The sequence below is a fragment of the Oncorhynchus mykiss genome, chromosome 21, assembly GCF_057628025.1.
Source record: "Oncorhynchus mykiss isolate SJ-2025 chromosome 21, ASM5762802v1, whole genome shotgun sequence".
Taxonomy (NCBI): domain Eukaryota; kingdom Metazoa; phylum Chordata; class Actinopteri; order Salmoniformes; family Salmonidae; genus Oncorhynchus; species Oncorhynchus mykiss.
This window is the reverse complement of record NC_143042.1, coordinates 11,084,787-11,103,243: the sequence shown is the minus strand read 5'-3', so window position 1 is coordinate 11,103,243 and position 18,457 is coordinate 11,084,787. Positions and strand designations below refer to the sequence as shown.

The 18,457-nt window shown below is 42.4% G+C and overlaps 1 protein-coding gene across 1 annotated transcript; it reads right to left on the bottom strand.

Annotated features, from left to right (window-relative positions):
* Positions 1–1,927: 1,927 nt before the first annotated feature.
* LOC110499958 (sodium-coupled neutral amino acid symporter 2) lies at positions 1,928–13,855 on the bottom strand. Its single transcript, XM_021577019.3, has 15 exons — positions 12,970–13,855; positions 11,639–11,764; positions 11,385–11,466; positions 11,157–11,272; positions 8,001–8,167; positions 7,542–7,617; positions 6,831–6,913; positions 6,448–6,506; positions 5,765–5,935; positions 5,507–5,586; positions 5,257–5,357; positions 4,487–4,611; positions 4,223–4,367; positions 4,016–4,113; positions 1,928–3,861 (listed from the first exon to the last, which is right to left on the bottom strand). Exons 2-15 carry the CDS (start codon positions 11,761–11,763, stop codon positions 3,757–3,759), a joined length of 1,533 nt encoding a protein of 510 aa, XP_021432694.3. The 5' UTR covers position 11,764; positions 12,970–13,855; the 3' UTR covers positions 1,928–3,756.
* Between the last annotated feature and the right edge of the window lie 4,602 nt (positions 13,856–18,457).

Sequence of the window (18,457 nt, the reverse complement as noted above, 5' to 3'; positions counted from 1 at the left end):
GTCCCTGGTTCGAGCCCAGGTAGGGGCAATACTGTTACATTGGCACATGCCCTTTCGCTAAACAGCTCGCAGATACTGTGCGGGTAGGTTAGTCTACAATACATAGATAAACGCGATAATTGTTTTATTTGTCAAACGGCAGTTTATCATGTCACCAGAATAAGACCCTCGATATTTATTGGAAAGGAGCGTCAAACTCATACCGGTCCGTGCACTTTCACCACCCTGTAAAGTTCATAATTTATTTCATAGCGGGATGACTACTCATGTCATCGCGTGACTCCAGGTTGATTTCAATATATGTATTTTATTACACACACACACACACACACACACACACACACACACACACACACACACACACACACACACACACACACACACACACACACACACACACACACACACACACACACACACACACACACACACACACACACACACACACACACACACACACACACACACACACACACACACACACACACACACACACACACACACACACACACACACACACACACACACACACACACAAACAAAATCAATACGTAATGTGTGTAGAGTACTTGTGTTGGCTTGTGTCTGTGCCTGTGTGTGTGTGGCTCTTCACAGTCCGCGCTGTTCCATAAAGTGTAGTTTAATCAGATTTTTGTAAAATCAGATTATACTGCTTGCATGAGTTACTTGATGTGGAATAGAGTTCCATGTAGTTAGTCATGGCTCTATGTAGCACTGTGCGTTTCTCATAGTCTGTTCTTGCCTTGGGGACTGTGAAGAAGCCTCTGGTGTGTGCTAGTCATTTAAACAGACACCTCAGTGCATTCAACATGTCAATAATTCTCACAAATACAAGCGATGAAGTCAATCTCTCCTCTATTTTGAGCCAGGAGAGATTGACATGCATATTACTAATGTTAGCTCTCCATGTACATTTAAGGGCCAGCCGTGCCACTCTGTTCTGGGCCAATTGTAATTAGCCTATGGCCCTCTTGTGGCACTTGACCATATGACTGGACAGTAGTTCAGGTATGACCAAACATGGGCCTGTAGGACTTGTTTTGTTGATAGTGGTGTCAAGAAAGCAGAGCAGTGCTTTAATACGGACAGACCTCTTCCCATTTTAGCTACCGTTACATCAATGTTTTGACCATGTCAGTTTACCCTCCTGGGTTACACCAAGCAGTTTAGTCTCCTTAACTTGCTAAATTCCAACATTATTCATTACAAGATTTAGTTGAGGTTTAGAGTTCGGTGAATGATTATTATTACATCAATATTTGCGCGTGAAGTCGTTTCCACTGCCCTTTCTTGCATAATTGAATTTAAAGACGCAAAAACATTCCACCATGTCGAATGAACAAATTATCTCTCAACATTTATAAAATTGCATCGAAACTTCCTGTTTCCATCACAGCTGTCGTGATTTTTTTTCATAGGCTGGATGGATGGAAACGTGGTTAATGAAGTCATTTGCATGAGTTGTGCTTTTATTTATTTCAGCCATGCAGAGTAAAGATGTGTCTTACACATCTTTGGCTGTTCAAATCCAATCAACAGCACTACTTTAACATCATGTCTAGAATAAGGTTGTGTCGTCCTGTCACCTCATATTCATCATTTGATCCCAAATTGCTGGAGTTATACTTCACTGTCCAAACACTGGTGGACTTATGATTCTGGGCGATATATCTCATTCATGCCAACATTTGAAAAATGCATAATTTCCCACCACAATATTTAGACAATGTAATATTCTCTCCTGAAATTGTTTGTGTTTTTGTGCAGTTTATTCATCAAAATTAAGGGGTTACAGTTCTTTGTCTCAGGAGTTGCCATCACTTTCCCAACATACGGTGGGCTCCCTGCAAAACCACACCACAATCAGCTGGTCTGCAAAACAGAACTGACACAATAAAGACCCAACAATGTGTGGGATTATCTTTGACTTTATTTGGACAATAATTACATGATGTACATAGTGTTTCATTGAAACAAGAGTGTAACACTGGTGGGCGATGCCCTCTGCTCCTGAGGTCAAGAGATGGCTCACATACTCTCTAACCAAGACGTGCATAAAGCATGTGAGAAAAGGTTATCAGGGTCACAAATAGAACAAGTGTGAAGTGTGTTACACAAAGACCACTGCCACTATGTTTTGGTAGGTTCCACTTTAAACATGGTCTTTCAGAATTACAGCAAGTGGAAGAGCGAAAACTCTCTCACTGTGGTTCCAGAAATGAAAGTGAACAGCTCCATACTGAATCATAGGGGGGGGGGGGTAAATTGATAAAGACCAAATTCACCAGCAATTTTTACAGCTCTAGTTTTAGTGAAATGCCAATAGAAGGTTAAACAAAACAGAGCATATATACAGTAGTTCAACTCATAGATATTTACACATATATGTACAATATATAAATATAGTAAAATAGATAAAATTACATTGATTTCATGTTCTTCCATAAATAATCGCAGGACAATAACAGTTTGGATGATGTGTGAGGTTAACATTGGAAGCAGTGAGCCGCCCGCCTCGTGTTTGTGACGAGGTGACAAGCCAACTTTACACTATCCTTATCAATCATTTCGTTATTTTTTTGTAACTACGGTTATGTTTAATAAGGAGAAGCTGCCAACCGTTAGAAAAACACTGACATTTTGACAGATACACTGAGCAGCTCACACGACATTCCTCCGCCTTCCCTCAGTTCTGCATGGAAGCCATTATGTAACGTTGATGTGACGTTTGGTTATGTGCGGTCTCAAAACAGTCAGAAAACAAACTATTTTTGCAAGGTAAACAGGTACATTACAACCACGCATGTGGTCAAATTCAAGATATTCTTCCTTAAAGAAAAAAAGTGTAACGTCCCCCTCCCCTTAGCATCCGGGGGATTTGACAGGGAGCATGCCCCATCTACAAGCAGTAGTGTCATCGCTGTATAAGATTTGAACAAGGTCTTCAATACATTACAATGCGTAATACATTTCTTTAAAAGAGATATTTTGCAACTTCCAGTGTGGGGTTTTGAGAAGGCAGGTTTCGTTGATTCATACTAAGCATTTTACAAGTGAAGCCGACACCACTAGCTAGGTCACACAGCCTTGGTACAAATACTGATAAGCGGTCTAGTAGTCCGTGAACAGACAATTTCCTCACGAGTGTGCTGAACATTAAGTGCTTTTTAAATATATAAACACATATTACAAATACCTTTTTTGGCAATGTTTTAAAAAATAAGAAGTTGAACGCTAAATTATTCACGTCGAGTAGAGTCTGCTGTCACGTTCTTCACCTGTAATGAGTTCTGGGATTCCAGGATGTCCGCGGTTGCGTGCGGCCCTGGTTGAGAAAAGTTGTCGCCGTGCCCAAAAAGCTGAGCTCACACGCAGTACCTGAATATGAGCTGCAGTGGAACTCTACAACTACACCATCCCTGTTTGAGGCACCGTCAAATGTTTCAACTGTACCAGAATAACAAAAAAAGAGAAAACGTCCAAAACGGGAAACGAAACAAAGAAAGCACAACGAAAGGAAAAAAGAAAATCACCACATGTGTGGCTTAACTGCATACTGTACAAAGTTCAGTACATTCTCATTGGAATGGTATAGTCTGTTGCTTAGAGTTCAAAGCCGAACATTGTTGTATGTGAGGTCATTTTCTTCTTCTTGGGTAGCAGTCTTAGCGGTCAGATGTTTAGCGGCTGAGCTGCGGATGGTGTGGTTCTCCCCCCCCTGGTGGATGAGGTATCCTAGTGTCCGTCGGAGGCTTGTGAGGCGTTGTTGATCCAGTCAAGGGTGATGAGGGTCAAGCTGCCGATCATGACGAAGAAACCACTGCACAGGAAGATGGATGCCTGGAGAGAGAGGGAGGACGAGACCGTTGGGCTTTTAGCACAACAAGGCTTTCTTCTCCACTCTCTGATTGATGCTCCTTGCCAGGAGTCACAGACCACAACACTCACAAACACATCAATTCATGGACCAAAAAGGAGCAAGGTTTTTTCTTACCCCAATTTTCTGCACAGACTTCATGGGCTCCTTCTTGACCAGTTTGATATAGAAGGCCGAGGGCAGGATGAAGATCAACATGGCTGCCGCAGATGCACCTGAGGAGGAAGATGACAGGCTCAGTGGGGATGTTCACCTCTTTTCTTTCTCTATTACAACTTCTGGATTCTGTGAACTGCACCTGACCAACTGAACACATTCACTCACCAATGAAGCCGAAGATGTCTCTGATGGTGGGGACGAAGATGACCAGACAATTTGTGCTGGCCAGCAGAACCACGGTGATGATGGTGTGGCGGATCCAGCTGAACTCCTTGGAGGCACACAGCAGCTGGTTGACCGACGTGCGGATCTACAGAGAGACAGAGACGGGGGACCAAGGTCAACATGGTGGCAATGCCGAACTTGACAATGGACGATGGACAGACAGACAAGCTGCCAGCCAGACAGATAGATAGATGTGGGGCTTACGGGAAACAGCACCACAGGGACAGTCAGGGTGACAGCTGTCAGCACGGCCAGACGAACGATGAGTAGGATCACGTCAGACTTGTAGACCTTGGAGTAGGTGTGCAGAAGTTCGGGCTCCACATTCACTGTAAAGCCAATCCAATATGGTCATTTAATTTATGCTTGTTTCCTTTCACTTATAAAGCCACATATTCAATTAATTTCCCTTAGCCTGATGAGTCCACACCTTTCAGATATTCAGATATCCAGACATAGGGCCCATGTGTGACCAACTGGGTATCGAACCCTGGTCAGCAATGCTCTATAATAACCCCTACGGTCAACATTGACTCATTTAGCTGTATTATTGGTGTTCGTTCAGAAAGGTCTTTGTAACCTGCCTGTTACATGTCCAGCCAAATCAAACTGAGATTGAGAGGTCAATTGTAATACAGTTTAGATTATTCAAGGTTGTGCGTAACTTTCACACCCTAGTTCATTCATTTTCGTCATGTCGTCCTTGGTAACGAGGGCCATTGCGTAGCCATACTTTTAGGGAAGTCTGGAACATGGCTGGACACCTGCTGCGATGTCCTTGCCATAACAAATATATAGGATCATTGGTGTATTGGACAGATGATTCTGTGTCTTGTTTTCTCATGGGGGACAGTATTTGCATAACAACTGGGTGTAATGAGCCCAAAACTGACTGTTTCCTGCTCAAACTAGTTTTGTATCCGACTGTTAAAAAATGGATGAATATGTTTCTAAGGGGGGCGGGGGTGGCTCACCGTTGAAGGTCAGATATCCGAAGAGAGCAGCCAGCAGGTACATGATGAACATGGCCAGGAAAGACACGTTGGCCACGCCCTGCATCTTTCTACGGGAACGACTGGGAAAGAAGACGAGGTTTAGACAACACAGAACCACTGCTCTTTTCTCTTTCTTCCTTCACAAGGACTACAGCTATAAACTCTGTGTGTGTGTGTGTGTGTGTGTAGCCTTGACAACGTGGCAGCTGGTAAACAGCGATAGACTCACTCTTTAAGCTCCTCGTACATGGGCAGGACTGCGGGGTGGCAGACAAAGGCGAACGTCAGGATAGGAACAGCATACACAGTCTGAAGGAGAGCGTTAGACAAGACCGTTAGACATTTGACACATGTACACAGACACAAAAAAACATTACATCACACAAAAAACAAACATAAAGACAGGTACGAAAGCACTTGGGCATCCATTAAGTAGTTCTCTTTCTATTTATCGATTTACCACTCAACATATCTGTCCATTTCTCACCTGAGAGTTGAAGACAAAGTATTTGGGTGTGCAGACGTCCTCGTTGTAGACGACGGCGGTGGTGTTGAGGAAGCCCACCGTGTTGTTCAGGATCTTGCTAACCGTCTCGTTCAGTATCACGTCCATGTTAGGGATGAAAGGGCACGGGATCTGGAACTTCTTATAGATCACCTGGAAAAGCAACCAAGCCCATTTAGACTCCCATACAAAAGGTACAGACTATTGGCTACATACATTGCTAATTGCCAATATTATAACTACTACAGATTAAAACTCATTACTTTTAGAATGCTTGCTCATGGTCCGGCTAGTGTGAGCAGGTCAGAATTGTAAACCAATGTGTCACAGTTATTCAGGTGTTCTATCTTAATTTGACCAGTTTCTCACTGCAGGGAAAGTCCTGCAGCGACAGGAAATGTGAATTATTGTATGGATTATAATTAATGGAAATGTGGTTGATACATTTTTAGTTAGGATAAATCAAGACTGACAGTAATAAAGTGGAAATGACTAACTTTAGAAGCCGCTTTAAACCTTAAATACACTACAATTTGCATTTCCTACTGTGCAGGAACATTATCTTCGACAACAGAGTCATAAAATTAAGATATCATATCTAAAGGTGAGCCATTCACTACAATAACCTGAACTATAAAGCAGAGTAGTTTAGGATGTTGACTCACCACAATCAGGAAGAAGACCATGCAAAGCAGGGAGAAACCACTTGTGTAACCAAGGTAACCTGAAGTAAGGTAACAGAGAGAGAAAACTATTGAGTACTTCATATACTGTGGAAATGTAAGATAGGAAATATACTAACAACTGTGTAATATCCGTTATAACATATTAAAACTATATTACAATGAATAAGAATGTACTCTTCTAAGGCAATATATTAACTTTATCAGTCAAAAAGGAATCTAATGTAAACAAACTGTTCTGGCCTCTACTACACACATACATTGCCACAGTGCGTCACCATCCCCTGCCCTTTCACAACATTTTACACAAGTGCTGCATTTTACCACACACACAGTAAAGTGCCACACTCTGTATTGTGTCTTACCAAGGTTCCTGAGAAGTGAGAGTGGCAGGATGATGACAACTGACACCAAGATCACAAGATAGTCCCCGTTCGCATACCACTCTCTGGAACGCACAGGAGAGAAGAGAACACATCATACACTGTACACACATATCACCACACAGTTAAATATAATAACACAGTTACACCCACTTACACACATTCATATCCCAGCATTTATCTAGCTTTTGTGAAGAAATATGACCTATATCAAAGCTATTGTAGCGTTCGTTTCTCATTTGACTGTTGTTGTAAAATACAAACATGGCAGAATGTCTGCAATGCACACATAAATAGCAGCCTGCTCTTAGGGTGGTCTAGCTACATGCTGGCAACACTACATGAATGTTTGATGGGCCAGTTGGTTGGTCTGAATGAGCTCATCCAGAGGTCTGTCTCGGTGCGGCACTGGCTCTTCTAAAAGGACCCTTTGAACGGCTGCCGACAACACACTGTCCCTGCTCCCTCCTCTCCCTCTCTGCTGAGAGGGACAAAGAGGCCTCTTCACATCTTCCCAGCGCAGCACTCAAAAACAACCCGCCGCCATTTTGAATGACACCAAAGTCACTACTTCACCTCGAGGGTCGACCGCTCAAAAACAACCATGGGCCATTTGTCAAACCAAAGTAACAGCAGAGTAAAAGACACACACACACCAACCGACACACAGAATCTAGAGACAAAGCTGCTTACCCATTGGTAGCTCCCATGAAGGCTTGGATAACGATCGGCAGCTCGTACTTCACAATGTAGAGGTAGCTGGACATGGCTGCAAAGGTAAAAGCAAAGTCCCGGTTAGTCAAAGTCATATTGTGAATCAGTGACTTTGCATCAAAACATGCCTTATTTTGTTCCAAAACAGACATCTCTGAGAATGTTCTAGTAGCACTAACCAAGGATGAATAGGCCTATTGGTTCGCAGAAGGGATGTTTGTTCCATTGGAAAGTCTAGTACCCTTGCAAATATTTATTGTAAACATTTACAGAACCATTTGGTTTATTTGGCTGCTCTTCCTTTTCTATGTGTGACATCACTGACATTTAGACTTTGGACTTTTTTCCACATAGTCAACTCCTAGTGGATCAACGTGACTGTCTCCCCGACTTTGATCTGTCTTCCTGAATGACCATTGAAGTGTCCTTAGTTCTCACCTCCGATGTTCTGCATGGTGATGGAGATGGATGCAGCCAGTTTCCCGGGCATGCCGAAGGCCTTGTAACCCAGCTGTTCATAGACCAGCGACCCTCCTTCATTGGCTGTCTTTAGAAGCAAGTGCACAGAGTACAGGGAGAAGATGGACACAGCCACCAGGAGAATTCTGTGGAGAGAAGAGGAACATTGTATCATGAGTAAGGTACGGAACCAGGCCTGCAAGACTGATAAGGACTATTATCGACTGGTATTAACCACACTGACACCTAGTAACCCGGTTGACTACTGATAGGTGCATATTGGATAAGTGCAAGCTTGGTTTCCGTTTGGTGCATTTCACCAGTCCCAATTCAAACACATTATTTTGACTTGATCTCCCGATGGTTCCATCTGAACGTGGAGACAAACCACACCAAAGGTCAACGCAGGGCTAAAATTCACATGGAAAATGTGTTCTGACCATCGCAAGGACACATCTCATGTTGACCATGTTGAGGCTGGGGAAGTGACATACAAGTGACCTTCTCTACTGTAGCACCCAAACACAGGGATCAATAGGTTCTGTCTGTGAGCTGATCTGCAAAGACCTTGTCATGGAGACAGTTTTGATGCAACACAGCTATGCACAATCCAGATACAGGGATGTGATTGGACAATGGGCTCCAGGTCAGGATATTCTATCTAGCAGCCAAGCTGTGCAGAGCTAACACTGACTCACTGTATTAATAGTAGCAATTGTGCCACTGAGAAAAATTATCTAAGAGATATGAGCTAGGTTCACATTATGAAGGCTTTGTGCAAATAATTTCACTCACATAACTTCAGAACCACAACACAGTGGTATAGAGACGATTACTCGACTATATCCGAGCACAGCTCTGTCGACTCGGCTACTTCAAATCAAATTTATTTATAAAGCCCTTTATTTATAAAGCCCTTCTTACATCAGCCGATATCTTAGAATGCTGTACAGAAACCCAGCCTAAAACCCCAAACAGCAGTGCCGGCTGTGCCGGGTGGAGATTATAACAGAACATGGCCAAGATTTACTTGTCACCATTTACACTTCTGCCCATAATAGTTTAGTCTACATCTCATCACGTCATATGCACTTCACGGACTCATCAAATATACCTTAGATGACCCCAAGGTAATTGTTTTCACTCTGTAAATACTGAATCTACCCAACAGTGAAGTGTTTGCAAGTCTCATGGTGTGGAAACCTTTTGCAAACAAAGATTTTTTTTAAACAGAGGCCTTTGTGAAAATACACAAAAGCTTTTATACCCTGAAGAAGGTATGTTACGGAAATGCATAAGCCAAATGAATAAAGTTTTTTCAGTATGGTTTATATATTTTACAGAATTTCTCCTACTTCACAAAGCTACACTAATATTCAGAGGTATTATATTCATAATTCATAAGCTGTTGGAGCAAGTGGCCCTTCAAACTGGCTACCCACTGGGCACAGACGTCATTTCAACATCTAGTTTTGATTTACATTTGGTTGATTTGTCAACTAACGTGAAATCAACAAAAAAATAACACCATGTCATTGGATTTAGGTTAAACGTCGTTTGAAATGACGTGTAATGAGTGTAATGGAGAGAAGAAGAGTCTACTGGAATGATCTCATGTGAGGCCCGTTTCCCGAACCTTACACCTTTATATATCTCTGGCCCCCTCGCAGAAAGATTAGCGCTGCTAAGCGGCTTCCCCCCGGCTTTGAGTGACTGGCCCACATGAAAGGCCCTGATGCTAGTGCGCCACACACCCAACCCCAGCGCTCACACTCGTACGCCCACTGTTCGTAAACACTGGCCTGCGTGGCTACTAGCTACCGTGCCCTGCGGTAGCATAAGCTTTGATCTCTGTAGGCTGTCTCACCTACTCTAACTCCCTTCCTGGTTATCCCTGTCTTAGACAAGGACACATCTCCAGTAGACTGTGGATAAATGCTGTGCTCAGGTTGTATGTATAGTATCTATGCCTCACATTGGTAGATATTGAGATGCGTGACCTTATTGTGCTGTACCTGGTGGTATATCACACTGCCAAGTTTAGAATGTGCTGTATTGTCTCTGATATGACTGAGTGCATTCAGACTCAAGACAGTTCCACAAACTATCTTCCACACTAGCAACATACTATATTGCATTCTATTCAATGTGATGTTGACTTACATTTTAGTTATTTAGCGGACGCTCTTATCCAAAGCGACTTACAGGAGCAATTAGGGTTAATTGTCTTGCTCAAGAGCACGTCGACAGATTTTTCACCCAGGGACTCGAACAAGCACACTTTGGGTTATTGGCCCAACCCGCTTAGCCGCTACGTTACCTGCCACTCCTAATTCCTACTACCTACTTCCCAGATTCATAAAGCTGAGCCCCATTTCAATTGTGGAAGTGTATTTTCATTCCAATTATGTATATATACGCTAGTTGACTGACAGGGAGTGCTGTTTTGAAGCCACTGCGCCTTCATCTTGGCACCACCCTCCATCATTGTAAAAAATATTTTGGTAGCTATAAAATAAAATAAATGTATTAATGTGTACATTTGTTTTTGCCACATTTATTAGTTTACTGACACCAAAATGCATAATCGAAATGTGAGCTAAACATAAAAAATAATCATTCTTTACAATGTTTTTCCATAAAGTATAATTTTTTGAAAGTACTAATGTTACTGTACCCACTACAACAACAAAATACTTAAATACATGTAATTTTGTCCTTGAAAATTTGTATTCAAATACTATAGAATTCCATTCATTCCTATGGAGGACTACTCCTTCTGGGGACTGCCGATATGGCCGACCGGTGGCTTCAGCAATCCTGGGATATATCATTGGTGTCAACTGCTTTAAAACAGACACCACTAGCTCTTCGTCACACCTTGCAAGCTGCGGACATTGCCATTGGATGACACAGTGTGAACATTCTGATTGAACCCGCAGTGCAGTTTTCCTTCATTAATCAAATGTATTTATAAAGCCCTTTTTACATCAGCAGATGTCATTAACTGCTTATACAGAAACCCAGCCTAAAACCCCAAACAGCAAGCAATGCAGATGTAGAAATAATCTGCAATGGATTTCATTGAAACCCAAGTCTGACACTGGCATACAGGAACACAAGAACAGTACTCACACAAAGAGCGCAATGCCAGTGTTGGCCATGGCATAGGAGAGACCAAGGATGCCACTACCCATAATAGCATTGCCCAGGTTGAAGACTGACATCCCAAAAGAGGCGGTGCCTGGATGCTGTTGAGAATAAAGTCAAATATACCCAGTTAGAAAAAAAAACTCAAATAAAAACATAGTAAACCATAAGCCTCAAATTGGGTAACCTATATGTTATCAGTCCAGCACTTACATAATCTGTTTCATACTTCTTCTTGTCCAGGTGGTAGTCTGGAAGGAAGTTTTGACTCTCCGCATCCATATCGGGATATTGACTGGAAATCAAACACGCATTAATCATTTATTTAATGGATTAATCCCATTCCAATTCAGCCGTTAAAACAAACATAATACAAGTTCTACAAAAATAAGCAAGTTGATGACGTTGATGACAGGCATAAGTCTACTGCAGAGCATCTTCAGACCCAGCAGGCTGCAGTGCCTCACCTGTCAATAGGAACCTTCTTGGTTGGACAGGAACTGTATTCATGACTATTGGAACTGATACTGCTATCCTCATCCGGGGAAATGTTGAAGCGGCTCATCTCTGTTTTTGCAGTGGCCTGTTTCATGCTGTAAAATAAACAAACGGAAAACCTTGAATCAATTTGTGTTTATTTGTGAACTTCTTGCCTGTGCCATTCCAACTCTCTTCTTTCATATGACCGTGAGTTCTACCAGGGACGTTGAATAATCAATATTAGAAAGGGAGAGACTAGGCTACTCAATGCGCTGCAGCTACCTCATAAATCTGAGGTCATGTGACCAGACGAAGGGGGGTTGACTCATCCCAGGAGCCAGTGGAAAAATACCAGCCGCCCGGCACCCGCGTCTATCCAAATCAGCGCAGCGTCACATACCAAATATGAATGACAAAAGCATTGCGCGAGTCTTTTGATCTCCAATTTCAACGTGATAAATAAGAAGGACATTGTAATAGGCCGATAAATGTAACTAACAAATCCCGTTTATTTAAACAGAATGTGAGATCGTGTTATTAGTTTAGGTTTTTAAATGATAGAGCACAGCCTAATCTAAAACATTATAGGCATGGGACTGTTAAATAATTAGATTTTGGGCTCCATTTAATAAGATTTCTTCCATGACTGACTGATGGAAACAAAGGCACGTGCTTGTCTATTATGGGCATGGCACCATTTTGCGCAGAGCTGTAGTCCTATATCTCTTTTAGATATCCTCAGCTGTAGCTTACATTCATTTGGGTTGCATCATTTCTTGGACATTGATGTCTTTTATTTACAAATATCCTAAATAATGGAAAAGACTCAACCATCAAATCCATGACATTCCTTTCTTGGTTACCCCCCCGACATTCCTCTGTAAATAATATAGCCCACTAGCCTACAGCGTCAGGGCTATTTATTTATCTCCTTGTGAGTCTGGCCCATTGCGCTGTGTAGCCTAGGCCTATAGCATGGCATCATAAATATTATAAAGAATACAGAAACAACACATCTATAACCTAATAAATCTGATATTTGCGCCTAATTGATCTTGGCTAATTGACTAGGGAAATAACCTGCAAGAGATGAAATGCATCGGCCCGCTATTTCAATACACAATATATAGGCTAATTATTTAACCTATTTTCCAATAGAATAGACTTAATTATTAACAATACATCAATTTACTAGGCCTATAGAATTGTAAATTACAATGTATAGTTTATAGATAATTACAAGTTAATTAGCCTACACCCGGTAACCCAGCATATTTCCCGGAAGACAGTAAAAGATGCGGCGCAGACAGAATCTTACCTTTGAGAAAACGAATAAAATCCTTATGAAAAAGTAGCGATCCTTTTCAATTTTAATTTGAAACAATTCCTTCACCGTTGAATGTCTCCAATATTCTACTAGAAACTATTTATCCTTGAAGTTTTATTCAGTAACAATAAATGTATCTAAGATACAATTAAATTGTCCCAATTAAATAGGAAAATAACTTACAATGTGGATACAATTGTATAAGAATAGCTTAAAAGATCAATTTTAAGATGTTATATAAATCAAATTGCCAACGATGTGATACGCAACTTGAATTTACGTTGTTCTAAACGAGGTGGGGTTTGTCTGCACCTTTATATCTATCCAGCGTTGCATCAGCCCGAGGAGGAAGGGGAGTGGCTTTTTGGCTTGGCGACAGGCATAGACTTCACACACGCCAGAATGAATGACGCGGTTTGTGTACAAACACACGGTCCAGTAAAGGGGATGGTTCTGAATGCCCTTCACAATGTGCATTCGACTATCTTGATTTCTGCTCATGGAAAAAGTTTAATTCAGATCATGTATTTGGATCACTGTGTCCTCGTTAGTTTTTTGTTGTGTGTTGCACTGAGAAGATAATAAATAGCCTAGCCAATAGTCTATACTTTAAACTATAGCCAATAGTAGTCTAGGCCTACATTCCTTTGGTTTAACCCACCCCGATAATTAGGCCATGGCTCCTTTTCTGGACAGTTTTTACTTGGTTCCCGGACATGAAATTGACCAGACGATTAACTGATGAGAAAGCACGAGATTGTGTGTCAGTATAATTTAAAATGCGACCAACGCTTCAAAGAAGACCTCCCAGTATCAAGAAGATTAACGTACGCAAACGAATCATGTGATGACGGTTCAGTGAGCGCGCCAGGAATCCGTGTCATCCCAATCCCCTTGTCATGAAGTGACTCCCTCACATCGGCTTTAGGTTCACACTGCTCCTTTGAGAGTCTAAGCAGCGCGTTGGTTCTCTGACGCATGCTGTTAAAGTTATGTTTACACACTCTTTCTAAGCACACTAAGCTACCCCCTACTTCACACACAGGCTCTGACTCCCTGTTATGGTTACTTGTGTCTCTCTCTCACACACACACACACACACACACACACACACACACACACACACACACACACACACACACACACACACACACACACACACACACACACACACACAGAGCTGTTTCTTCATTGTAAGCCCATACATGTTAGGCTATTACACATGTATTAGGCTATCACTTTATTATTGTCCGTAGCAGGGTCAATGTTTCTCAGTATGCCACACATTTTAGATTGATTCAGCTGGGGTGTCTGACATTGAGGTGAAATCACACAGTTTCGTAACAGAGACCCCGTTTCCATTCATTATGCAACCATATTAGCAGCAGTCGTTATGTCTAGCCTTCTGGTCTTTACTTTGGCTTCATGAACTTGTGACACAAATACAAATGAACCCATGGCACTGTTAGAAAATAAGGATCTATGAGAACAAGTTTGCAGATGAACAAAGCTAATGTTGTTTGGTGGTATGAGACCAGTTGGACCTCAGTGGTTAGGGTTAGTTGCTTATTCAGGAGATATTACTGTTAAAGGACCACTCGTCTACAACGTCCACTATTCGTGCCAGGTTCATTTCCATGTGATAGTAGAACGGTATACAATGTAAAACATACTAACCCTGTGTACGTATGAACAGCCTCTCAGCCTATAGACCAACACGTAGCAACACAGATGTACACACTACACACACACACACACACACACACACACACACACACACACACACACACACATTATTCCCCTCTCAGTCACACATGAGTTAGTTTGTGTATAGGTCTGTGGGAGCCATTGTTTGGGGCTTTAGAGTGACCCTGCCAAACTAAGACGGATCAGGAAAGTGGAGCAGGACCTGGATTTGGGCCGATTCCCCAGCCTCGCCATGGCCCTATGCTACATGAACGCATAATTTAAGATGACGCGTCCAGACACAGGCCGTGGGGTAGGCACCTCAGGAGTGGAAATTATCTTAAATGAACATAACTTTTGACTGATATACGAGAGTGTGAAGCCTAAATGTTGTCAATGTCCGTCTATGGATTTGGATGGAATGCATCCAATTATGTATTTCTATAGGACAATGTAGTATAAACAATTGTTTGGTTTATCACCTGTGTACCCTGTTACTGTCCCAAATACCTGTATGAGTAGCTTAAAGCATTTCTACCACCTTAATTAAAATGCTGCTGAGTATTCTAGTTCAGTGGTGTGCTAATAAACCAATAGCCTACTGTCAGCTGATTGGCTGCAAGAGGTGAGAGATATTTTATTTATCAACCATTTCCTGTTCACTTTCTCTGAAAATAAATGACTAACTTGAAAGTAAAGCAACAAAAAGGGATAGCAAAGGAGATCTACTTTTAGACTGTGCCTCTTTGTCTCTGATATATATATACATATATATATATATATATCCTTTTTCAGGACCCTGTCATTCAAAGATAATTTGTAAAAATCCAAATAACTTCACAGATCTTCATTGTAAAGGGTTTAAACACTGTTTCCCATGCTTGTTCAATGAACCATAAACAATTAATGAACATGCACCTGTGGAACAGTTGTTAAGACACTAACAGCTTACAGACGATAGGCAATTAAGGTCACAGTTATAAAAACCTAGGACACTAGAGACACCTTTCTACTGACTCTGAGAAACACCAAAAGAAAGAAAGATGTGGCCAGGGCAATAAATTGCAATGTCCATACGGTGAGACATCTAAGACAGATCTACAGGGAGACAGGATGGACAGTTGATCATCCTCGCAGTGGCAGACCAAGTGCAACAACAACTGCACAGGATCGGTACATTCAAACATCATACCTGCAGGTCAGCTACAGGATGGCAACAACAACTGCCCGAGTTACACCAGGAACGCACAATCCCTCCAGCAGTGCTCAGACTGTCCGCAATAGGCTGAGAGAGGCTGGACTGAGGACTTGTAGGCCTGTTGTAAGGCAGGTCCCCACCAGACATCACCGGCAACAACGTTGCCTATGGGCACAAACCCACCGTCGCTGGACCAGACAGGAATGGAAAAAAGTGCTCTTCCCTGACGAGTTGCAGTTTTGTCTCACCAGGGTGATAGTCGGATTCGTGTTTATCGTCGAAAAATATGATCATTACACCGAGGCCTGTACTCTGGAGTGGGATCGATTTGGAGGTGGAGGATCCATCATGGTCTGGGGCGGTGTGTCACAGCATCATCGGACTGAGCTTTTTGTCATTGCAGGCAATCTCAACGCTGTGCATTACAGGGAAGACATCCTCCTCCCTCATGTGGTACCCTTCCAGCAGGCTCAACATGACATGACCCTCCAGCATGACAATGCCACTAGCCATACTGCTTGTTCTGTGCGTGATTTGCTGTAAGACAGGAATGTCAGTGTTCTGCCATGGCCAGCGAAGAGCCCAGATCTCAATCCCATTGAGCACGTCTTGGGACCTGTTGGATCGGAGGGTGAGAACTAGGGCCATTCCCCCCAGAAATGTCTGGGAACCTGCAGGTGCCTTGGTGGAAGAACATAACATCTCACAGCAAGAACTGGCAAATCTGGTGCAGTCCATGAAGAGGAGATGCACTACAGTACTTAATGCACCTGGTGGCCACACCAGATACTAACTGTTACTTTTGATTTTGATCCCCCCCCTGTTCATGGACACATTATTCCATTTCTGTTAGTCACATGTCTGTGGAACTTGTTCAGTTTATGTCTCAGTTGTTGAATCGTATGTTCATGCAAATATTTACACATGTTAAGTTTGCTGAAAATAAACGCAGTTGACAGTGAGAGGACGTTTCTGTTTTGGCTGCGTTTATATGTATATAGACAGTACCAGTGAAAAGTTTTGGACACACCTACTAATTCAAGGCTTTTAAACTTTTTTTTACTATTTTCTACATTGTAGAATAATAGTGAATACATCAAAACAATGAAAATACACATGGAATCATATAGTAACCAAAAAAGTGTTCAACAAATCAAAATATATTTTAGATTTTAGATTCTTCAAGGTAGACACCCTTTGCCTTGATGATAGCTTTGCACACGCTTGGCATTCTCTCAACCAGCTTCCTCTGGAATGCTTTTCCAACAGTCTTGAAGGAGTTCCCACATATGCTGAGCACTTGTTGGCTGCTTTTCCTTCACCCTACGGTCCAACTCATCCCAAACCATCTCAATTGCGTTTGGGGTCGGGTGATTGTGGAGGCCAGGTCATCTGATATAGCACTCCATCACTCTCGTTCTTGGTTAAATAGACCTTACACAGCGTGGAAGTGTGTTGGGTCATCGTCCTGTTGAAAAACAAATGATAGTCCCACAAAGTGCAAACCAGATGGGATGGCGTATTACTGCAGAATGCTGTGGTAGCCATGCTGGTTATGTATGCCTTGAATTCTAAATAAATCACTGACAATGTCACCAGCAAAGCACACCCACACCATCACACCTCGTCCTCTGTGCATAATGATGGGAACCACACATGTCCCCTGTATACAGCCTCGTTATTGTTATTCTTATTGTGTTACTTTTTATTGTAACTTTTTATTTTAGTCTACTTGGTAAATATTTTCTTAACTCTTCTTGAACTGCACTATTGGTTAAGGGCTTGTTAAGCATTTCACAGTAAAGTCTACACTTGTTGGCGCGTGACAAATAAAGTTTGATTTGATTTAATTTGACATGCGGCTCTCATCCTATTCGTTAAGGATTGGAACCAAAAATCTCCAATTTGGACTCATCAGACAGATTTCCACCGGTCTTAGTGTCTATTTTGTTGTTGTTGTTGCATTTTACCCCCTTTTCTCCCCAATTTCGTGGTATCAAATTGTTAGTATCTTGTCTCATCGCTACAACTCCCGTACGTGCTCGGGAGAGACGAAGGTCGAAAGCCATGCATCCTCCGAAACACTGCTTCTTTAACACAGCGTGCATCCAACCCAGAAGCCAGCTGTGCACCTGGTGACCTGATTAGTGTGCACTGCGCCCGGCCCACCACAGGAGTCATGGTGCACCCTCCCTAACCCGGACGGCGCTAGGCCAATTATGCGTCGCCCCACGGACCTCCCGGTCGCGACAGAGCCAGGGCGCGAACCCAGAGTCTCTGGTTGCACAGCTAGCACGGCAATGCAGTTCCCTAGACCACTGCGCCACCCGGGAGGCCCATTTTTGGTGTCTTTTAATAGTGGTTTCTTTGCAGCAATTCAACCATGCATTGATTCACGCAGTCTCCTCTGAACAGTTGATGTTGAGATGTGTCTGTTACTTGAACTCTGTGAAGATTTTATTTGGGCTGCACTCTGGGTCTTCCTTTTCTGTGGCGGTCCTTATGAGAGCCAGTTTCATCATAGCGCTTGATGGTTTTCGCGACTGCACTTGAAGAATCTTTTAAAGTTATTGAAATCTTCCACATTAACTTCTT